Source organism: Peromyscus eremicus, chromosome 16_21, assembly GCF_949786415.1.
Source record: "Peromyscus eremicus chromosome 16_21, PerEre_H2_v1, whole genome shotgun sequence".
In the NCBI taxonomy this organism is placed as follows: domain Eukaryota; kingdom Metazoa; phylum Chordata; class Mammalia; order Rodentia; family Cricetidae; genus Peromyscus; species Peromyscus eremicus.
In genome coordinates, this window is record NC_081432.1 from 24002561 (window position 1) to 24025955 (window position 23395).

Consider the following 23395-nt stretch of genomic DNA (forward strand, 5'->3'; position numbering starts at 1 on the left):
AAAAAAAAAGATCCAGTGTCTTTCTTATAACATAACCATTTATTACCACAGTTCCTCCTCTTGGGAAACTGTGTCTCCACGGGTAGATTCTTCTAGAGTGTTGTAAAGAAACTTCACAAGGCCGGTCACTGAAGAGTCTCACCGTGCTCTCTAAGGCTCCTGGTCAGCCAACGTCACGGGCAGGCTTTCTGCGGGTGGCTGATCCTACCTTCAGAGAGGGTGAGTCCTGCTGTCTAGCATCCACAAACAGTCGAGCTGGGCACAAAACTGCCAATGGATCATCATTCTCTGGGCGAGAGACTCAAGTCTCAGCTGCAGCCTGTGCATCTAAACGGAATAGACCTTAGCCATAATCCAAAGGGGGCTGGACTAGAAGCACCAGGGAGACTACTGGTCAAGGACTCTGCCACCCATAACCGGAGGCCAAGGCCAAAAGCAAGCAGGAAGAGGCAGGGTGGAGAGAGTCATGCCTGACTCTACCGGACTGGCCTCACAGTCTCCTCTGCCATAGACACTCAACTTAGGCCATGCACAGTTGGCTCTTCCCTTTGAGACGAGCTCACTTGGATAAAGAAGTCATTCATGTACCTTAGCAGTCTATAGTAGATATGTTGGCCAGTGAGGGCCCAAGTGACAGGAGCTGGCCAGGAAATCGGCAGCATGGCCTCCCACCCCCACCCCCACCCCCACCCTGCAATGATAACCTGGAAATCACTAGCAATCACCCACAGATGCCCATCTGATCTCTGAAGATCAAGCAGCTAGTACCCTCCTCAAGTCACGGGTCTCCCTCCTGGGATTCCTATGGTAGTGGCAAAACGGGTTTCCCTTAGTCCCTCACCCTGCTAGGATAGTGTTTGAATGACTGTCTTCAAGAGCCAAGCAACTGTCATCCTGGGGGGCGGGGGGTTCAGCTGCTCCCCTTTTTAAAAGGACTGTCCCAGCTGACCTTGTTGACTTTTTATCCCCTCATGGAGTAGTGGGGAGGCAGGAGACCCTCACCTGTGTATCCAGCAGCTCCCAACCACCTGTTGTGTGCAACGCTGACTTAATTACATGTGGCCTCGAGGGGCTAGAGCATATAGGCCGGGAAAGGCTAGGAGAGAGGTGCTCCATTTATGCTGCCCCATAGCTAGGAAGCTCTCATCCCTGCTGGTTAGAGGTTTCCAGGTTTGGCCTGTTAGGGAGATGTACTCACACCCCTCAGATACTGTGTAAGGAACCCCAGTAAACTCATGGTTCCCCAGAGTAAAGTTTGACAGACTCATGCCTCAGTTTGTCATTGGGACCTTAGGAGAAGGAGCAGATGTTGCTTATATCTCCCCCCTGGGGAAAGATTTCAGCAACAGCTGGACTAGCTAGAGGGGAATTCTGTATAACTCTCTGTCAATGTCTCTGTGACCTACGGTCCAATGAAAACAGAGATAAAGGCTCATGAAAGTTAAAGGAGGTCCCAAGGTACTAGAAAAGCTGAGGCAGGAGCATTACTTGAGCTCAGGAGTTCAAAGCCAATCTGAATAATGTAGATAAACCCTGGAGAGAGAGGAGGGCTGGTGGGGGGAGAGGAAGAAAGGGAGAGAAGGGGGAGAAGGGGGAAGAGAGCAGAGTGCGGATTCTGTTAAGTTTCGGAGAATAAAATGAGGCCCCTATTAATCCCCTACTCACTGTGGGATGGACAAGCTTCCCCACCCTGAGTGAGGAGAGACTCCAGGCGCAGACCATCTCCCCGCCCACCCCAGCCCTCTTTCTTCAGCTGCTCTCACGCTGTGGGCTCTATTTACTAGACTGCAGACAGGATGCCCGCTCCGGGAGCCCAACTCTGCCCAACGGGAGCGCTGCACACGACACCCAAAGCCCTGTGCATTCACGTGCACACACAGACCCACAGACAGGAAAGTACAGACCCTTACGGTACAGCAAGCTGCCTCTGCCTCCCCAAGTCCCTTCCGCAAACACAGCTGCAAGCAGACCTTCCAAACCCAGAAAGAATCTTCTAGGGCTTTTTTTTTTTTTCCTTTTTTAATGTCTTCCCTCCTTTACTCTCTGTTCTCATTTGGGGCTTTATAAAGTTATCTTTCCGGCCAGCACACAACTGACACCGTGATCCGGACAAAGAGCTTCTGCCCTTGACACCTGTCAGGAGGGTGTCCTTGGTCAACAGTCCGTCACCCCTCCAAGCGGTACCTCGACTCCCACGCAGCCTCCCTGTCACGGTGGAGACTGCCGCATGGTTTTCCAGCTGGTGGAGATGAATAGGTCCCTGCTCTTGGCCAGCCGCACCATGAGGCGGCCTACGTAGAAGCCACTGATCTGGCCCACGCCATCGTTTCTGCCCATGGACAGGAGGAACGTCAATGCACCTGGGAGGCAGACACACAAGGCGAGATGATGCTTGAGGGATGCAGCCCTGAAGCCTTCAGATGCCACAGGCAACCATGCATGCCTTTTAAGAAAGCAAGTGAGATGTCGGGGGCGTGCCTGTGTGCATGTGTGTGGGTACATGTTGAGACCAGAGGACAACCTGGGCTGTCATTCTTCAGGTAACATTCACCATTTTTTGTTTTGTTTTGTTTTTCTTTTTGTTTTTTTTTTTTTCAAGACAGGGTTTCTCTGTGTAGCTTTGGAGCCTATCCTGGTACTCGCTCTGTAGACCAGGCTGGCCTCGAACTCACAGAGATCTGCCTGCCTCTGCCTCCCCAGTGCTGGGATTAAAGGCGTGCGCCACCACCACGCCCCCCCACCACCACCATTTTTGTTTTAAACACTGGATCTTTTACTGACCATGAGGCCCCAGGTTGAAGCCTATTCTAAGCCTCAAACTAGGGTCCACCTTGTATGTACTTAACATCTGAGCTCTGTCCCCGGCCTCTGTTGTTAGCAATGCTGGAGATGAAACCCAGGGCCTCAGTATGCCAAGCAAGAACTCTACCATTGAGCTACGGCCCCAGACACATTTGCTTTTAAAGAGACTCTGCGCTGTGACCTGCAGTCCAGTGGTCAGTCATCTTACAGCCCCCAAAGCCTTCCTCACATCGAATCCCAAACTTCAACAACTGTAGAGTGCCCAAGATTTCCTTACCTGGCTTGTAGGCTTTGAGGGGTCTCTGCTTCATGGAGTTGACAATGTTGGCCACGACAACGTTGGCATGCAGGCCAGCATGGTAGGCCATCTTGGGCTCCTTAACATCGGCACAGTCACCAATGGCGTAAATATTGCTGTAACCTTCCACCTGGAGGAACTCGTTCACTTTCAGAGCGCCATTGCTGGCCAGTCTAGTCTCTGCTGGGCAAGATGACACCAAAGCAGCCCGGGGGACCATGTTAAGTAGCCTCCAGAACAATGGGACGAGTCTGGGGTGTGGGTCCAGGCACTTCAGAGATGTGTGCGAAGAAGCGACACTCCCCCCTGCTGTCATCCTGCCTGAAGTCCCCATCCAAGACTCTGCCTGCCAAGGCAAGCCTGACCCACAAGAACAGAGACAGAGCCCTGGGACGCCTCCTCATACACAGCACAGAGAGCTCTTTGCAAGTCCCCTGGCTTTCTAAGTCTTTAACTGCCTTTGGGACAGACGTCAGACTTTTAAAATAGATGCCGGCCTTTCCTAAACGATAAAGAGCTTCCCTAATGGGACTTGAAAGAACTTATCTTTGAAAATGCGTTTGAATAATGAGATGTTAAGCTCTGCCCACTGCCTTCCTTCCAGATTGAAAACTAACTTCCCACTGGACCCGACAGAGACTGATCAGGGAAGGGCGCTCAGCAGTGGGTGACAGGTCCCTGGGGATGCAGCGCAATCATGGGGCTTGGCCACTGAGTGTCACTCTCATATGGAGACACTTAAACACACATCAGTCCGCTGTCTGTCTATCCCTCTGGAATCTAAATACTGAGCTTTAAGAGATGAGGCCATGGTAACGTCCCCACTCCCGCAAATGGAGGTTTGGAACTGATGTAGCCAGATACTCGGGTCTGGATTTGCAGAGAGCAGCACACCTGTGGATGGGAAAAGCCTGCCCTGGGAGTTCCTCAGCTTCCTCTTGGAAAGTGTCAGGCAAAGAGGCTGTTCTCGCCTCTCTGAAGCCTGCTCCCACCTCTCGCCACTAGAGGGAAGCCCTCACCTTGGAAGTTCCTGGCCTCCCACCTCGGCAGGCGAGGCCCCTCAACCTGAATTTAAAGTTCAAGATCTAATGAGCTAACGAGATAAGAGGAGGAGGCAGAGGGTACTGGTTCGGGGGCAAGGGGCTGTGGGGTGTCTCCGAATGCCAGAGAGAGAGAGAAGGCCACCTAGGGAGCATCTGCGGCTGGGCCACCCACTCACCGAATGAACTGTGGTAGGCAGAGCTGTTAATCTTGATCCCGTTGCACACAATCACCAGGTTGGTGGCCACCTCTGTGCCCTTGTCTGTCTGCACCTTGATGTACTCCCGGTACTCATTGAGAGGCAGGTCCTCCAGGTTGCACACCCGCTCACCTGTGGAGGGCACCACGACAGGAAGCTGGCAGAGGCCGGGCCCACACCAAGGCAAACTATGGGGAAAGTGATTACTCCCCTCATGACTCTTCCCTCGGTCCACTCTCCTGCCTCATCTCCAAGCAACAGAATGTGGACATCTTGTCCCCAGGGGATCCAACTGGAGAAAAGTTCCAGAAAGCTGCTGGAGGGAAGTGAAGCCAAGCTTCCCAAGTTCTAGGAAACACTACCCAACGGAAGGCCCCTTCTCTGGATGGCAGCTTGCCCATCCCGTCCAAGCAAAAGGCCCCCAGCACAGCACAGACGAGAAAGCATTCAGTTGGCAGCTACTTGCAAAACATGCAGAAAGCCCTGTGTTCTAGACCCAGCACCGCAAAAACTAAGCATGGCATGTATGCCAGTGCCCTGGAAATGGAGGCAGGAGGATTACAAGTTCAAAGTCCTCCTTGGTGACACAGTTTAAGGCCAGCCTAGTCTACATGAGATACTCTATCTTTCAAAAATTTAAGAAAAAAAAATGAGGGGCTGGAGAGATGGCTTAGCAGTTAAGGGCACTGGCTGCTCTTCCAGAGGTCCTGAGTTCAATTCCCAGCAACCACATGGTGGCTCACAACCATCTGTAATGAGATCTGGTGCCCTCTTCTGGCCTGTAGGCATACATGCAGACAAAACACTGTATACATAATAAATAAATAAATCTTAAAAAAAAGAAAGAAAGAAAGAAAGAAAAAAGAAAAAAATGAAGGAGCTGGAGAGAGGGCTCAGTGGTTAAGAGCACTGGCTGCTCCCTCTGGGGGACCCAGATTTGGTGGTTAACATCCGAATAGAGGCTGAAAACCATCTGTAACTCCGTGTCAAGGAGATCTAATACCCTTTTCTGGCCTCCATAGGCACTGGGCACATACACAGTACATAGACATGTACACAGACAAAACATTCACACACATGAAAATTATTTTAAGGGATGGATGGATGGATGAATGGATGGATGGATGGCTTGTAGCTGGAGATTTCTTCAGTCCCACCAGAGCCTGCAGCCATTCAGACCCAAGTAAACACACAGAGACTTATAATACTTAAAAACTGTATGGCTGTGGCAGGCGTTTTGCTATCTAGTTCTTACATCTTAAATTAACCCATTTTTATTAATCTATAAGTTGCTTTGTGGCTTGTGGCTTATCGGTACTTTATATGTAACTTCTCATGGTGGCAGCGGCTGACAGTGTCTCTTCTCAGCCTTCCACTTCCCAGAAATTTTCTTCTCTCCTTATCCTGCCTACACTATCCTTCTTGCCTGGCTACTGGCCAATCAGCATTTTATCAATCAATCAGAGCAACACCTTCACAGCATACAGAAAGACATTCCCAGCAATGGATGGATGGGTGGATGAATGAGTGGATGCATGGATGGATGGATGGATGGATGGATGGATGGATGGATGGATGGTATGGGAGGGGGTGGGGTGGTGGATGGGTGGATGGATGATAGATGGGTGGATGGATGGATGGATGGATGGATGGGTGGGGGTGGGGGGTGGGAGGGGTGGATGGGTGGATGGATGGGTGGGGGTAGGGGGTGGGAGGGGTGGATGGGTGGATGGATGGGTGGGGGTAGGGGGTGGGAGGGGTGGATGGATAGATGGATGGATGGATGGATGGATGGATGGATGGATGGATGGGAGGGGGTGGGGTGGTGGATGGGTGGATGGATGATGGATGGGTGGATGGATGGATGGGTGGGGGTAGGGGGTGGGGTGGTGGGTGGGTGGATGGAGGATGGATGGATGGATGGATGGATGGATGGCAAAAGGCAGAGAAAGTGAGGGAACCTGTTTGAAAGCAAAGTGCTTCCTGTCCTCAGTGACCAGTTACCACAGGGGCTGTGACAGCTGAGAGGGGTTTCCACAGCAACTGCCACACACCCTTCTGCACAGAACATGGAGGTGACACCCAGGTGTCATCCCATTCCAAATACTGGGATCAAAAAACCACCACTCAAAGAGTAGGGTGGTGGTGGCTAAGCCTTTAGTCCCAGCATTCAGGAGGCAGATGGAGTGCTGGGAGGCAAGGTAGACTGAGTTCCAGTGAGTTCCAGGACAGCCAGGGCTACACAGAGAAACCCTGTCTGAACAAACCAAAAAGAAAAAAAAATCACACTTGATACACACCTGTTCCCTCTTCCACAGAGACATCAAAAATCAAAACATGGGGCAGATCCTTCAGAGGCAATAAGTCATTCAGGAAATAGCATCTCCTATCTGTCCTTGTCCGAAGCTACAGCCAGGCACTGCTAGCCCTGTGATTTTGACCTCCAGCTGGACACAGCTCAAGCAAGCTCCGATGCTTGAGACTTCCTGATGTTTCCAGATACGGTGGGAAAGAGGGAGCCTGAGTGGACGTCCCGCCCCTACAGCCCCTAGCATATATATATGATATACTGGGCCATGCGCAGTAGATCAGCAGGTGGGGGCTGGGCAGGCGGGGTTCATCAACATACTCAACAGCAGCTGCACACCCTTCCGGAGAAGGATCTCCTTCACTTCCTGCCGCACACAAGGTAGGAGCTCCTTGTCCGCCAGGGGTACTCTGGAGTGGATGAGAGTGACCTGGAACAAAAACAAACAAACCAAAACCACAGGGCTTGAGAGGGAAGCCCGGAGCCTCTTCCCCTACCTCCATGTAATTCTGAGGAAACTGAGCGTCAGAGAATCTCTACACAGTCGTTCCGGGCTCCAGCCTACCTCTCAGTACTCGGTACTCGGTGCCCCTAAACCAGAGAGGACCACCCATGTGCCACTGCACAAACCCACACCTCACCTAAGGCAAATGGACAATTCTTTCAGGATATACAATGGTATAATCAGTATTTAAGCTGCTGGCATTCCGACCCGCTACCAGGCTGGTAGTTCAACACTAACGCTAGTTCTAAAATTAGCCTCATAGGCATGTCCACTTGCTGTCTCAGCATGAAGGCATGGAGGCAGATCGTGACCACCGTCCAGGTCAGACTTTCAAACCAGGTTGCCTCTCCAGCCTGGTGACACAGGCCTGTAATCTCAGCTACTATGGAGGCTGAGGGAGAAGGATCTCATGTTCTAGTCCAGGCTGGGCTACAGAGTGAATTCCGGACCAACTGGCAACCGAGTCAGACCCTGTCTCAAAAAGTAAAAAGAGGCTGGGCGGTGGTGGCCTATGCCTTTAATCCCAGCACTCGGGAGGCAGAGGCAGGCAGATCTCTGAGTTCGAGGCCAGCCTGTTCTGCAGAGTGAATTCTAGGACAGTCAGGGCTACACAGAGAAACCTTGTCTCAAAAATAAATAAAAGAGGGCAGGAGACGTAGCTTATGGGCAGAATGCGTGCCTAGCGCATACAAAGTCTCAGAGGAGGAGCGAAGAAGGGAGAGAGGAGAGGAGGACAAGACAGAAGTGGGGAAGTGGGGGAACTTGGCTGAGTTGAAATCCCATCTCTGACACTTGGATCAGACATCTCCCCGAGACTCACCAGAGTCCACTCGTCCCACTCAGGAACTGTGTCATGATGGACACGAACACATGTTACAGGAGGGCTGGCAAAAAGGCTCAGCAGCTGAGGTGACTGCATCAAGCCTGGCAACCTGAGTTCGAACCCAGGACCCACATGGTAGAAGGAGAGAACCAATTCCTACAATTGTCCTATGACCTCCACATAGAGAGTAGAATGTGGCGTGCGCGCGCACGTGCACACACACACACACACACACACACACACACACACTAAAATACATAAAAAATTTTTTAATTATTTTTGTTTTTTGAGACAGGGTCTTTCTACATCAGTGATTCTCAACCTGTGGCCACAACCCCTTTGTGGGGGTCAAACAAACAACCCTTTCACAGGGGTCACCTAAGATCATCAGAAATATCTTACAGTTCACACAGTAGCAACATTACAGTTATGAAGTAGCAGCTAAAATAATTTTACGGTTGGGGGTCACCACAACATGAGGAACTGTACTAAACAGTCACAGCATTAGGAAGGTTGAGGATCACTGTTCTACATAGTCCTGGCTGCCCTGGGGCTCGATATCTAGACCAGGCTGGCCTAGAACTCACAGAGATCCTCTTGCCTGTGCCTCCCACATACTGGGATTAAAGGTGTGTGCTACTATGCTTGGCCCTAAATAAAAATATGTTAAAGGAAGTGACTTTATCACCAATCCCACAATAGGTGGTTACTACAGTGCTCTTAGATGCCTGCTACTACAACATAGATCTTACACTGAGTTGGTGGAAATGTACTACTTCAGACACACTCAATCCCTGGGACATGACAAGAATTCCAGTCTGTCCCTGGCTGCTGACACAGAGCTCTCAAGCCCTTCCAGGGCTGGAAGAATCACTTGTTCTGACATTTGACCCTAATTCCTAACCTGGAGCTTCTGCGATCTTTATAATTCTCTGAGTGACCAAACTACCGGATGCCTTAGGATTTCCTGGGTGACAGGCACATCATTCAATCTGATGAGACAATGCCACCAGACTCAAACCATGATGGGAGCTCCCAGCCCCTGCCCCAACCCCCCCCCCCAGGAGGCAGAGGGGAGCCAGAGATGGAGTTCCACGGTCCATCATGCCTAAATGCTGAAGCTTTCAAAAACTCCCAGCAGGACTTGGAGAACCTCTACATGTATGAACATGGCCAGATGGCACACCCCAACTCCAGGGAGAAAGAAGCCCCTGTGCTCGGGATCTTTATCTGGCTGTTCATATATGTCCTTTAAAAGCTTATTTTATTAGTTTTTTGGTTACATTTACATGTGTCTGTATGTGGATATGTGCACATGAGTGCAGTTCCTATTGAGTCCAGAAGAGGGCATTATATCCCCTGGCGCTGGTTATACAGGTGGTGTGAGCCCCACATGTGGATGCTGAGAACCAAACCTGGGTCCTCTGCAAGAGCAGTATGAGCTCTTAACCACTGGGCCATCTCTTCAGCCTCATCTGTGTCCTTTGAAGCATCCTTTGTGATAGGTAAGTCAGCAATGGTAAGCAAGCGGTATCTCTGGGGTCTGTATGCCACTCTGGCCACTGTAAAGCCAGATGGGAGGGACTTTCCATTTATAGCTGGGTCAGAGTGTTATTTAACCAGGGACCTACTACTCCACTGTCATCTGAGATGGGAGCAGCCTTATGGGTCTGAGCCCTTGATCTATGGTATAGGTGCCAATTCCAGGCAGCTTTGGAGTTGAACTGCATCGTGGGACACGTCACTGGTCACTGGTCACTGGCGTCAGTAAGATCAGTCAGTGTTGGAAGAGACCCACTCTTCTCATCACAGAAGCACCGAGAACAAGCAGGGGAGGGTTGGCTTTCCCTACGCAACACTCATGAATCAAAATGAATACTTTAACTACATCCATCAGTCACCATAATTTCCAACCATTTGTCAGAGAGTAAGCATATAATTAAATTATCTCGGATTGATTTTCCTTGTTGAAGCTAACCCTCTCTCCCCAGGGAGAAGAGTGCTGTTCACGGGCTCTTTGTGGCTTGAAGAGGCTGACTCACATGAGCCAAGGCTGACCCACATGAGGTACCAGAAAGCCGGGGATTTCAGAACCCATCACTACAATGATCATTCAGCTCTCACAGCTCAGGGAGTTTAGACTGCCCTCTCTCTCTAAGGTCCCAGCCAGGTTCCTATCTCCCCAGCATTAGAAAAATCAGGGCAGACTGTTGCCACCCTTCCAAGGAACTGAGGATCAGTCCTTCCCCAGTGTGGGCAGCTCTCCCAACGCCACGGGCATGGGCCACCATGCGGCTGTCCAGGGCAAGGGCTGCCAATCAAACATAAAAAGGAAACTTCACGGCAAAAAGAGGTTACCAAAGAACATCCAGGCCTCATCCCAAGGGCCTTAACTCTGAAGGAGAGACGTGGGAGGTTGGGTTTGTGAGGGTTTCTTGAGAATGTGGTCCTCCTCCTCCTCCTCTCCCCACATTCAGAACTCCCTACAGCCAGGAGCCTAAAAGGAGGAGGCTCTTCTCCTCCTCCCTGTGTGGAGTAACTGCACGTGGAATTGCTTTTAGTACAAGATGGAAAACGCTCTGCTTATGCACGTGGGGCTCCAGCCTCCCGGGGCCTGAGCAAAGTTCTGACGTTGCTGGGGTGGCAGGATGGGTGAAGGTAAAGGCGCTTGCCCCCTAGCATGATGACATGAGTTCAAAACCCAGCGTAGACAGAGTGGAAGGAGAGAACTGATTCCCACAGGCAATCCTCTGACTCATACCATGGCACGTGTGCATGTGCAGATACACACACACTAAGACTATATATGTATAGGTTTTCAAAAGAATGAAGGGAGGGAGGGAAGGAGGGAGGAACGAAGGAAGGAAGGAAGGAAGGAGGGAGGGAGGAAGGGAGGAAAGGAAGGAAGGAAGGAGGGAGGGAGGGAGGAAGGGAGGGAGGGAGGGAGGGAGGGAGAGGGGAGGGAGGGGGGAGGAAGGGAGGGGGGAGGAAGGGAGGGAGGGAGGGAGGGAGGGGGGAGGGAGGGAGGGGGGAGGGAGGGGGGAGGGAGGGAGGGAAGAAAGAAAGGGAGGGGGAGGGAGGGAGGGAAGAAAGAAAGGAAGCAGATGGCTGAGAGCTCCCAGCCAAGGGGGCCGCCTCACCTCCTTCTCGGGGTACTCAGTTTTAATCTCTGCCGCCATCTCCACTCCTGCCGAGCCACCCCCCACCACCACGATGAACTGCGAGCGCTGGATCTGAAGAAGAAGAAGGGACCATGGAACACACTCACACGCCTACACGGTGGTTCAGCCTCTGGAGGGGGAGGGAGGCCCTGGCCAAAGAAGGGCAGAGCTCTGTCCATATTTGGGCTCCAGCTGGGCCTCCCCACCCCGCACCTCACAGGATCCCTGGGGAAACTGGGAGCATGGAGCTAGGTGGGCTGTGCCGCACAAAGCAAGTAGAATGGGAGGCATGTGGATATGAAGAGGTGACAAGTGGGACCAGCCAGAGACATACCCAGCCCAACACACACAGGACCCCAGGTCGGAGGCCTCCTCTGGGAAAATATCTCTCTAGCAACTCTCGGCTGCTCCCAAGCTGTTTAGGCAGCTGTGAGGTCGTCCCTCATAGTCTCCCTGCTCCCGGTCCCGGGGTGTAGCCCACGGTGCTCTGTCCTGCCCACCCTGTCCCACACCCCCGTCAGTGTGGCCCACCTGCTTCACCATGTCCTCGTAGGCCTGGATGGCTGCCTGCTGGCAGGACACCTCGTTAAACTTGCCAGGGAAGGGCCCCGTGCTGCCTGTGGCCAGGATGAGATGTGAGAAGGGCAAGGCCTGTAGAGGAGACAAAAAGACATGTGAGACCCAGTCGGAGACGAAGGACTGGGCCTCCGCCTCCAACCGCCAGACACCAAGGGGCCAGGGAGCATTGCAGAAAAGAGGATCCTGGGGTTGGGTTTATGAGGCAACTCTGGTCTGCCTCTCCCCATAGCTCTGTACAGCCAAGAGCCCAAGTAGGAAGAGGAAGAGGAAATACCACACTAATGAGAGGCATCTAAGGTACCAGGAGCCAAGAATTACCTTGAAGCAAGAGAGCATGGGATGTAGAGCTAACTGGCATAGGGGCCAGGAACTGGAAACTGCTTGGGGGAGAGCATTAAGCAGTACTCACATCTCCAGTGTAGAGTTAGTTTGGAAACTTCTGGATTTTTGTTTTTGAGACTGGGTCTCATGTAGCCCAGCTATGTAGCCAAGGATGACCTTGAACTTCTAACCTCCTGTCTCCAGCTCCAATGGAACTGGGATTACGTGGCATATACCACGTTGCTCAGTGCTGAGGAACACACCCAGAGCCTCATGCACACTAGGTAAGAAGAATTCTACTGAGCCACATCCCCAATGCCTCTCTTGGATATTTTAGAACCCTCCACCTATCACACCAAAGAATGACACTTATGTAAAGGCTCAGGATGGTGCCTGGCATGTAGGAAAGTCGGTGGTAGCACACGCCTTTAATCTCAGCACTTGGGAGGCAGAGCTAGGCGGATCTCTGTGAGTTCGAGGCCAGCCTGGTCTACAGAGCGAGATCCAGGACAGGCACCAAAACTACACAGAGAAGCCCTGTCTCAGAAAAAAACAAACAAAAAAAAAGTGCTGTGAAGCAGAAAACAGGACTTGGAGCCCATAGATGGTTCCTCTTGGGCCTCACACACTCACCTCACCGCCCTGGAGCAACACTGTACGGTTCTTCAGGTCTATGCCAACCACTTTGCCCTGGCGGAAGTTGTCCTTGAAGGTCACTGAGTAAGAAATGAATGTCTTTTTGGCGAACCCTGGCAATGGACAAAGAAGATGTCATGGGGTTGAGTAGGGCTGAAACTCTCCCAAGCCACATACCCCACAAGGGTGCTCGTGGCCACAGCCAGGCCAGTGGGTATACCCAGGTGTCCACTCTGCCCTGAAGTACCCCGTCCGGTCCTCCGAAGAACCTACACTCTTACCCTGGGACTTCTTTATAGGATATGCTTAAGACCAGTGCCCTAAATGGAGAAAACGCCCCCAGCCCTGGCATCATACCGCATAACAGTGACAAGACCGTGCTCTCAAAGGAACGACTCACCACTTTCCACGGAGGCCCGGAGGGCTGCCACATTGTGGTGGAAGGAATCCTTCATGTCCACCAGCATGAAGGGGATATTCAGCGCCTGCAGCTGGCTGGCGGCCGCTATCCCTCCAAAGCCTCCGCCCACGATCACCACGTGCACGGCTCCCGTATCCACCGAGACCTGGGACCCCATCTTGAACTTGGCACTGATGGGCTGACAGGGGAGACTACATTCGATTCAGGGGAATGAGAGGGCAGGGGTGCCTGTGGCGAGAGACAAGTTGACATGAGGCTTCCTCCTCAGGTGCTCCGCTCTCCCCCTTATTTATTGAGACAGGGTCTCTCGATTGAACCCCGAGCTAACTAATATGTTTCTCTGCCTTTCTAGAGATAGAATTACAGTTGGGCTGGCATGAGCACTTGGCATTTATTGGGTACTGAGTATCCAGACTCAGACATCACACTCGTGTGGCAGGCACTTTAAACGTTGTACTATCACCCCAGCCCCAAGCATTCATCTTTCAACCCCATGGAAAAATTAAATTCAAAGAAGAAGGAGCAGCCTGCTCTCACCCCATCAAAAACACCCGCTCCCTTCTCCAGAGGCATCCGAACCGCGCCACCCCCCCCCCAGCTGTTTTATAAACCGAAGCCCATAATTATCAAACTGTTCTTCAATTTGCTTTTCCTAAATATACGTCCTCAAAGATTTCCAAAGACGGAGCCGTGTCTACTCAACATAACATGAACACAGCACGCTGTTGCTGTGGGTCATGTGATCAGACAGACAGGCACGGCCGCTACCCTTACAGAAACAGAGCTGAGGCCAGCAGGATGGCTCAGCAAGTGAACACGCCTGATGACCCCAAGTTTGATCCCCAGAAAACGATGGAAGGAGAGAAATGATTCCCAGAAGTCATCCTCTGAGGTCCACACACACATGGTGGCACATGCATGCCCCCCAACAATATCATACACATACAATAATGATTATATATATAATTTTAAGAAGTGGGTCCCTGAGGCTTCAAGCACTTGCTCTTCCTTGCCTTCCCCATGGGAAGGTGCAGCAGGAAGGCCTTTGGCAGAGGTTGGCTCCCTGACTTTGAACTTCCCAGCCTTCAGAGCCATGAGCCAACCATTTTCTGCTCATTATAAATTATCCAGTCTGCAGCAGTCTGTAGAAACGCTACAAATAGACTGAGACAATAGGGGAGGAGCCCGCCATAGGATAGGTCACTCCAAAGCAGCAACACCCCTTACCCCAGGGACATCTAGGGTATGACCCAAGACCTGGAGGTCGGAGAGGAAACCTGCTGGGAAAAAAAAAAATCCCATTGACTGTCTGCTGTGGGAAAGAGGGTGGGGGTGGGGTGGAAAAGCACTAGCTATCTGGTAGACCCTGTGCTGAGAGGGGAGAGCCAGGCCCCGAGGGAGGCTGAGAGGAGAGACAAGAGGGTGGTCCTCTGAGGCCGGTGGCTGCAGTGAGCGTGGCCTAAGCTGGAGACCCACCGCTTGGACTGGGGCAGGCTACCCAGTTCCCAGCACACTGAGAGTAAACCATGGTTGAGCCTCCGGAGCGAAAAACTCCAAAACCTTTGGCCCAGAGCTGGATGTTGAGGCATCTAAGTGGCCGTCAGGTCACTAGACACAGAACTGCTGAGCCCGGAGATAACGGCAGATGTCGGGTGCCCGGACTCCCCCCAGCACCTGCATAAGGCTGTCGGGGCCTCTTGCAGTATCCTGGGGTCTGCCCCTGTGTCTCCAGCCCAAATGAACCCCAGAGATGAACATACCATGTGGCCTTGAGACAGCCCAAGGGCTCACCAGTGCGGAAAGAGCCACCCATCCATATGAGGGCCAGGTCCTTCCAGCTGAGATCTAGACAGCAGGAGCAGGGTTGCTGGGTGGTACTGTCTCAGACCAAAGGGGCATCAGACGCCTCCAGCCCGGGGCCAAGTCCTAGGAAGGGACCTCTAGGGTGACACTAAGGACAAAAAGCTACAGAAAGCAGCCAGAGAGGCCCCGCTACTCTGTGGGCTTCAGGGCAGGACACCAATAATGACATTTGGGGGGACATAAGAAAGGAGGAAGTAGCCGGGCGGTGGTGGCGCACGCCTTTAATCCCAGCACTCGGGAGGCAGAGGCAGGTGGATCTCTGTGAGTTCGAGGCCAGCCAGGAAAGGCTCAAAGCTACACAGAGAAACCTTGTCTCGAAAAACCAAAAAAAAAAAAGAAAGGAGGAAGTAAGTCAGGCACAGTGTGGACCATGCCTATAATCCCTGCATTTGGGAGGTAGAGGCAGAGAGATTGGAAGTTCAAGGTGACCCTCAGATATACAGCAAGTTCAAAGCCAGTCTAGGATACATAAAGACTATTAAAAAAAAAAAAAAAGTCTTGCCGCATGCCTTTAATCCCAGCACTCGGGAGGCAGAGCCAGGTGGATCTCTGTGAGTTCAAGGCCAGCCTGGGCTACCAAGTGAGTTCCAGGAAAGGCACAAAGCTACACAGAGAAACCCTGTCTCAAAAAACCAAAAACAAAAAAAACAAGATGAATAGCTCCTGAGAAATGACACACAAGGCTGACCTCTGACCTCCAGGGCTTGCACACACATGTGTGCCCGAACAAAAAGAACAGAAAGAAGTTCACGCTAAGATGAGCCTGGAAGTACAGGCTCAAGCAGCCGAACAGCTTCGTGAGCAAGCGTGTCCCAGTCCATCGGGGACTGTCACGGGTGGTGCTGTGGCACTGGAGGGCCCTCCATCATCTGACCCTCTGTGTGGGGAGACGGAACCCCACTCTTCTCTGGGCCTCAGTTTACTCTTTCTTTTTTTAAATTGATTTATTTTCTTTTTCTGTGTTTGCCCACATGTGTATCTATGCATCACGCGCATGCTTGGTACCTCGAAGGCCAGGGAGGATGTTGGGAACCCTGGAACTAGAGTTAGAGATGGTTGTGAGCTGTGGGTGCTGGGAATGGAGTCCAAGTTCAACCAAGATCAGCCAGTGCTCTTAACCACTGAGCTATCGATCTAGCCCCCTCAGTTTACCCTTTCTTATAGGAAGCACTATACACTTACCCTTACACACATAGAATTGATTCCAAGACAAGGAAACCCCTGGGACAAATCCTCCCACCCTTGCAGGATAACTCATGATTAGAACTCCCAACACTGTTTTCATTGGTACTGGCATTTGGGAGCGGACTTAAAGTTATTTCTCATTGGCTAAGTGGCCTCTAACACACCAAGGCTCCAGCATTCCACCCATCTGACAGATTAGGAAACTGAGTCCCTGACAGGACTGAGACCACAAATCCCCCAGCAGGCAATGCTCCCTCTCTTCCTCCAACTCCTCAGAGGGTTGCCCAGAGCTAATTCTGAGTAGTCAGCAGGCTAACTATGCCAACTGAATAAAAGATGAATATCTCCAGGGAGCCAGGACCCAGGAAGACACAGGTACTCAGCCAGAGGCAGGAACAGACATCGGTGGGTTAGCAGGGCCTGCAAACAGGGAAGGTCAGAAGGTGGACCACAATAGACCAGTGGTAAGTTCAGAAGTGAGTAGGAGTTCAAGGCACATGTGGCAGAAATGTGGGAAAAGCAGGTGACAGGCCAGGCCAGACGTCACTAAGAACCCATCATGCCCGATGGGCCAACAAACCTGCCCTTGCCTCTGCTGAGAACTCCCTCCCTGCGAGAGGGGAGTGCCAGCGTCTGCTGGACTGGCCAAAAGTCCCAGAGGCCTCAGCTCCTCCTTGTTCACCTAGCTGCTTCCCCAAAGAGCAGACAGACCTTTGCTATGCTCAACTGAGCCAGCCCCCAGTAAAGCCAAACTTCTGCCCTGGCCTCCGGGGCCTCCGCAATGTCCAGAAAAGGGAGGCCGTTTCTCCCACTCCCTGCTGCTCTCTCTGGAACCTTCTCTCTCCTCCACTGACCTCTGCCACCCTCACTTGGGAGATAGGAGGCCAGCAACTCTCTAGAACATTCCAGCTCCTTGCCCAACACTTGGACACACCAATTGTCCTTGGCTCTTCTCTGTCCATCCTTGCCTGCCCTCCCCAGAGTGGGTAGGGCGTTGGGGTGGGTCAAGGCTCCTCTTTGCTGGGCCGTGACCTACTTGGCCAGCCACTGAAAACCCAGGGCCTCGGCCACAGTCCTCCACTCCCAGCTGCTGCAGACCCTGTGGTCACTCCAAATGCATGCAGGGCATGAATGAACGTTATCTGTGTGTTTGAGTGTGCTTAACACAGCAGCCAGGCTGGGTCGACTACATTCACTGGAAGACTCCGTTAACCCACAGAAACCTCCATTGGTGGGAGACTCTAGAAGAGACTCCCATACACCCCCATACAACCTATTCGTTTTTAAAGAGTGAATAGCATTTTTCCATGAAAGGCTTGTCCATGGAAAAGTCAAGCAACAGAATCATCACCAGTAGACCCTCACCCCACTTACAAGCAATAAGACACAGCACCTCGGTGTATGCGTGCGTGCGCGCGCGCGCACGCACACACACACGCACACACACACACACACACACACACTTGTGATGGCTGCAATGCTTGGCGTCCCCTGTCTTTCCCCTGCCGCTTTGCATGTCATACCTGTGGGGTTTTCACCCTATTTTGGAAAAAGAAAGTTCAGCCATTGGAGAATGCTCCCCCTTTAGCAGACCTGACCCCGTTCCCTGAACCAGGACATTAATCGTGGGCTAAGAACGGGTTTCTACCTTCTTTCTCGGCTTTCTTTTGTTTGAATTGCTAAACAAGTGTGTGTTGTCTTTGCAAAAATTACGACGCTTCAAAAGTGAGACAACGGGGCTGCGGAGATGTCTCGGTGGGTAAAGTGTCTGCATGCGAGCATAGACTCTGAGTCTGTATCCCAAGAACACGTTTAAAAGCTGGGCACTCAGCTGGGCAGTGGTGGCGCACGCCTTTAATCCCAGCACTCGGGAGGCAGAGCCAGGCAGATCTCTGTGAGTTCGAGGCCAGCCTGGGCTACAGAGTGAGTTCCAGAACAGGCTCCAAAGCTACACAAAGAAACCCTGTCTCGAAAAACAAAACAAAACAAAAACAAACAAACAAAAAAAGCTGGGCACTGTGACTTGGACTTGTAACTCCAGCACTGGGTAAGCAGAGACGAACAGATGCCCGTAGGTGACTGGCCAGCTGGCCTAGCCAGACCAATGAGCTCCTGGTTCGGAGAGACCCTGTCTCAAAAAAAAGGGCACCAGGAATGGAGACACAGGTCTTAAATCCCAGCACTCTGGAGGCAGAGGTAGGCAGATCTCTGTAAGTTCAAGGCCAGCCTGCTCTACATAGAAAGTTCTAGGCTAGCTAGGGCTACAAAGTGAGACCTTGCCTCAAAAAATAAAATAAAATAGGTGGGTACTTACCAAGGAAGGGTACCCAATGTCAACTGTAGTGCATGCATACAAACACACACACACACACACACACACACACACACACACACACACAAGTTGCACAGGCAAGCTAGCTGTGATGGTACATCATACTCATGATCCCAGAATTTAGGAGGCAGAGGCAGAAGGATCAACGTAAGTTCAAGGCCAGCCTTAACTCAATAGTGAATTTCAGGGCTGTAGAGTAAGACTGTATCTCTAACAGGAAACTAGTGAGATAGATCTATCATTCTATGATTTCTTTAATCAAATAGAATTCACATATAAAAGTTCCCATCTAAAGTGTCAATTGTCAGATTTTATTATACTTCCCAGATTGAACAATCACCACAACTATCAATGCAGAAAACTTTCATCAGGGTGTGATGGTACATGTCTGTAAACCCAGCACTTGGGAAACACTGAGGCAGAAGTTCGAGGCCAGCCTTGAACATGTACGGAGACCCTGTCTTGGAGAAATCCTTCGGCGGCTACTAACACACCTTGTCTCTACAGATCTGCCTACTCTAGATGTCTTATGCAAATGGAGTCATACAACATATACCCTCTTGTGTCTGGTTCCTTTCCCTGACTTGCATGGTGTCTGTGTTCCCCCTTTACATAGCTAAATAACACCATCATACAATGACACCACATTCTTGTGGGTGACCCAACATTTTAGTTTTCACTTCTTGGCTGTTGTGAACAGTGCCAACCCGGATGGACATCTGTGCACAAGGTTTTATGTGGCCATGTTTCCGAGTTTAGTCTATGGCCATGGGAAGAACTGCTGAATCATGGGTAACTCTGGGTTTAACTTTCTTAGCCACTCCCAGAAAGGAAGCACAGAAAATCTCAACTAAAACTACCGGGTTCAGAAATATTAGCTTAAAACAGTGGTTCTCATCCTTCCTAATGCTGTGACCCTTTAATACAGTTCCTCATGCTGTTGTGACCCCCCCAACCATAACATTATTTTCGTTGCTACTTCATAACTGTAATTTTGTTACTGTTATGAATCATAATGTAAATATCTGTATTTTCCGATGGTCTTAGGTGACCCCTGTGAAAGGGTTGTTTGAAGCCCCCCAAAGGGGTCACAACCCACAGGTTGAGAACCACTGGCTTAAACTAAGTCTTAAGTGCTGGAGCATTGTTCAGCTGGTGGAGCGCTTGCCTAACGTTCAGAAAGTCCTGGGTTTGATTCCTAGTATCACATAATGCTCACTTGAAATTCCACGGAGAGGCAGGAGGATCGGAAGTTCAAGGCCAGCCTTGGATACATAGTAAATTTGAGGCTGCCAAGGGCTACATTCCCCTACCCCTCAAAAAACTAATGGTACAACAATTTCTAAGTAATTTAACCACTGCCCCATCTCCCAAAACATACACACACATACACAGATGTGGTTCACGCTTGAACTTGCCTATCAACCCTGTTTTCTCTGCCATACAACCCGATCCCTGGGTAAAAGACCTTCAGGAATCTACTGGAACACATTCCTGCCATAGCTTTCAAGAGGTCAAACCTCAGGCAACACAGAACAGGAGCCCTGTACACCCAGGCCAAAGTGAGACCATCTTGCTGTCTTGCTCCACAAAAATCACAAATACACTACACAGCCATTTGAGTCATCCTGGCTTCTACAGGAAGCAAGATTTCAACACCGACACAGGATAGCCTTGTCCCCACAGTGGCCATGAGGCAGAAGGTTACTGAAGAGTGACTCAGTGGGCTATGATGTCCCCTCTTCCATCCTCCTCCCCTCTTTGGACACCAGGAACCAGGCTGTGAGGGGGATGCTGCTGGGGAATGCACCCCCAAATGTAGCCTTTTGGGGTTACATCCAGTGCTAAAAGGGACTGACTGAAAGGATGAAGAAAAGAGGAAGGTATAGACACTCCTGTACTCAAACCTCACCCCAAGTGACCTGCCCGTCTCTGTCCACTGCCAGCATGCACACCGTCATCTACCATCAGACAAGGTCCACTGACTCTACAGTACTGGACAGACCCAGCTCTGTCACTTATGGTCAGATGGTCCTGGAACAGCCTGACATTGACTGCGGTTCACTGACCTGGTGCATAGGAAGCAACCTGGGTCCGAGCCGACATGCAGATCCCTTGAGGAACTCCCCTAGGTGTGGCTGAGCACTTGGGGTGTGTGGGCAGCAGACACTGGCTCATGCTAGAAGCTGATGCCAGCCTTGGAGTATAGGTCTGAGTGGGGAGACCTGGAAGTCCCTTCCCAAACTGCCTATGCCTGTTCTCCCACGGGAAACTCGGCTCCTAAGACAGCTGAATCCTCCCCACCCTCCCCTTAAGATCTTAGGGTGCCAGGAGAGAGTGAGTGAGTGGATTCAGCCACAGCTGGTCTTGTTTTGGCAGAACCCCGACTTCGCAGGGAGCAGGGTGAAGCGGTCCTCCGATGCACCCGAATTGATGATCACTTGGGCAACCCCACTCACTTGCCCTGAGATCCCTAAGGGTCTCCCCGCTGCGCTCAGACACTGCAGTCCTTCGGTCTCAGACTCTCCCAGGATCGGACCGCGCCTGCCACGCCTGCCCCTAAGCGTCTGCTCCCTACAGAGCCCTAAGTTCCCGGAAAGACTTAGCGGGGGGTTTAGGGGCGGGGAATCTCAGGGAACCGAGTCCTACCGGGCCAGCGCTGGGTGTCCTAGGCAACCGCCCCCTTCTCCCAAAGCCGTGGCCCTTGTCGTCCCTCCACCGTACCCCGCCGCACCCGGGAACAGGGGCCCAGGCGACCTCACCTGCCGCTGTCCGCCTGTCTTCCAGCGCCCGCCGAGGCCCTGGCCGGGGCGTGCCCATCACTGTCCCCGGCCCGCGGCACCGCCCCTAGCCCGCCCCTAGCCCCGCCCCCTGCTGCCCTGAAACTGACCTTGGCCGCCTATGAACCGTGTGCAACTTGAACACATATTCGCCGCAGCCCACGTAGCTCTCCGCCTGGCAGCACCCCTCGCCCCAGTTTTGCCTGGGATTCTGGGAGACACCTGTAGATCCTATTCCCCCCCCCCCGCACTAGCTAGCTGTGCCTCCTTCACGCATGTGCGTACGGGCTGAGCGCCTGGTGTACGCCCAGCCCCTGGGTCCTGGCTTTAAAATGCAGAGTGGAACAAGTGTATCTTTTGGTCAAGCGATGGCCTGGGGAAAGAGGGGTTAAGCCCCAAACTGGAGAGCTGGGATGTCGCTCAGTAGGACAGACTGCCTATCTTGAGTGCCTTAGGTTTCTTACCCAGCACTACAAAAGAGGAACGTGGAGGTTGCTTGCCTGTAATCCTAGTACTTGGGAGATGGAGACAGGAGCGTTAGAAATTCAGGGTCATCCTTGGCTACTACAGCCAGTTTGAGGCCAGTTTGGGCTTCCTGAAATCCTGTCTCAAAATGAAACCACTACCACTACCAAAAGCATCTCTTGGCCGGGCGGTGGGTGGCTCACGCCTTTAATCCCAGCACTCGGGAGGCAGAGCCAGGAGATTCTCTGTGAGTTCGAGGCCAGCCTGGGCTACCAAGTGAGTTCCAGGACAGGCTCCAAAGCTACACAGAGAAACCCTGTCTCGAAAAACCAAAAAAAAAAAAAAAAAAATCTCTTGTCTTGTCTCCTACCTCAGTGAAGAAACTTGAAGGCTGGAAAAGGTGTTAGACCTCTCTCCCATACCAAAGTCAGCACCAGGCAGGGGAGGGAAGCGAGCATGGGTACAAAGTGGCAGAAGCAGGGCAGAGATATGAAAGTCAGAGCGTTCTAAGCTGCAGTCTCTAGGGAAAAGTAAGAGATAGGCTATCTGTCACAATGCAGATATTGTCCCCTGCCCTGCCCTAGAAGCAGTGGACAACTGTGAGATCACTTTTATGTCTGAGCTGGGTGTACTAGCTCGTGCCTGTACCCGCAGCCACTGAGGAGGCTGAGACAGGGGGATCACAAAACATACATATATATTGGGGGGGGATACTATTTCTTTTTCCCCCTTTGAACACTTATTTTTATGAGAATTTCACACATGAATACCATATTTACCTCATTTCCATCCCTCCCTCCAACTCCTCTTATGTCCCCCAACTCCCTCTCAAATTCATGATCCCTTCTGTAATTACTACTGTTGCATGTACAGAAAGTTAGAGACCGAACCTACTAAGTCCATTTAGTGTTGTCCTTATGAACATGTAACCACATGTATAATTAGCCTTTCCCTAGAGAAGCCTGACTCATACTCTGTCTGTCTCTGTCTGTCTCTCTGTCTCTCTCTCTCTTCTCTCTCTCCTCTCTATCTCTCTCTCTCTTTCTCTCTCTGTCTCTGTCTGTGTCTCTGTCTCTGTCTGTCTGTCTGTCTGTCTCTCTCTCTCTCTCTCTCTCTCTCTCCAGGCAGCCATTGGTCAGATCTCTCTCTACAGGCTCTGAAGTAAGAGCCTGTAGCTCCTACTTTAGAGATGGGGCCTTGTGTGTGTGTGTAGGAAAATAGGACTTCAGGAGAGATGGTTCAGTGATTAAGAGCACTGTCTGCTGCTCTTCCAGAGAACCCAAGTTCAGTTCCCACACCCACATGACAGCTCACAATTGTCTGTAACACCAGTTCTGCGGGGATCTAATGCCCTCTTCTGGCCTCTGAGAGCACCATGCACATAATGTGGTGTGCAGACATACACGCCGGCAAAACACACATACATAATTTTTTTAACTAAAAAAAAAAAAAAGAACTTTCATGTCCAATGCTCTTGATGTGGGAACAAGTGATCAATCTTATCTAGGAGACATTGGTGCCTGGAATCACCTCCAGCTGGAAGGGGACTTGGTATCCTCCTAAAAACACCCTGATTTTATCTGCCCACGAGCCCCGGCTGCACGTTCTAGTTCTCTATGCCTGGGGCATACATAGATCATAGTCAGAGACGTAGAAGTCTGTACCTACTTCTCCAA

At 51.5% G+C, this 23395-nt stretch overlaps 1 protein-coding gene across 6 annotated transcripts; it reads right to left on the reverse strand.

Moving 5' to 3' along the window:
• Positions 1 to 20: 20 nt before the first annotated feature.
• Aifm2 (apoptosis inducing factor mitochondria associated 2) lies at positions 21 to 22193 on the reverse strand. Of its 6 annotated transcripts, XM_059281723.1 has the most exons (10): positions 21237 to 21337; positions 13074 to 13322; positions 12671 to 12786; positions 11669 to 11788; positions 11117 to 11209; positions 6970 to 7078; positions 4320 to 4472; positions 3080 to 3283; positions 2185 to 2360; positions 21 to 327 (listed from the first exon to the last, which is right to left on the reverse strand). In XM_059281723.1, exons 2-9 carry the CDS (start codon positions 13249 to 13251, stop codon positions 2209 to 2211), a joined length of 1125 nt encoding a protein of 374 aa, XP_059137706.1. In that variant the 5' UTR covers positions 13252 to 13322; positions 21237 to 21337; the 3' UTR covers positions 21 to 327; positions 2185 to 2208. The 6 variants fall into 6 exon arrangements, with proteins under 6 accessions (XP_059137706.1, XP_059137708.1, XP_059137707.1 ...); XM_059281725.1 differs by lacking the exons at positions 21 to 327; positions 21237 to 21337 and adding an exon at positions 22090 to 22193 and having other exon boundaries at positions 2001 to 2360; XM_059281724.1 differs by lacking the exons at positions 21 to 327; positions 21237 to 21337 and adding an exon at positions 21365 to 21489 and having other exon boundaries at positions 2001 to 2360.
• Positions 22194 to 23395: the final 1202 nt, after the last annotated feature.

What these genes read in the sequence shown, in the direction of transcription:
- Aifm2 (XM_059281723.1), bottom strand. Translation starts at nt 13,251, where the DNA reads ATGGGGTCCCAGGTCTCGGTGGATACGGGAGCCGTGCACGTGGTGATC. An exon ending in CCGGGCCTCCGTGGAAAGTG is followed by an intron (nt 12,787 to 13,073) that starts GTGAGTCGTTCC and finishes GTCCATTGCCAG; the next exon opens with GGTTCGCCAAAAAGACATTC. An exon ending in GGGTGTGCAGCTGCTGTTGA is followed by an intron (nt 4,473 to 6,969) that starts GTATGTTGATGA and finishes TGCCCTCCACAG; the next exon opens with GTGAGCGGGTGTGCAACCTG.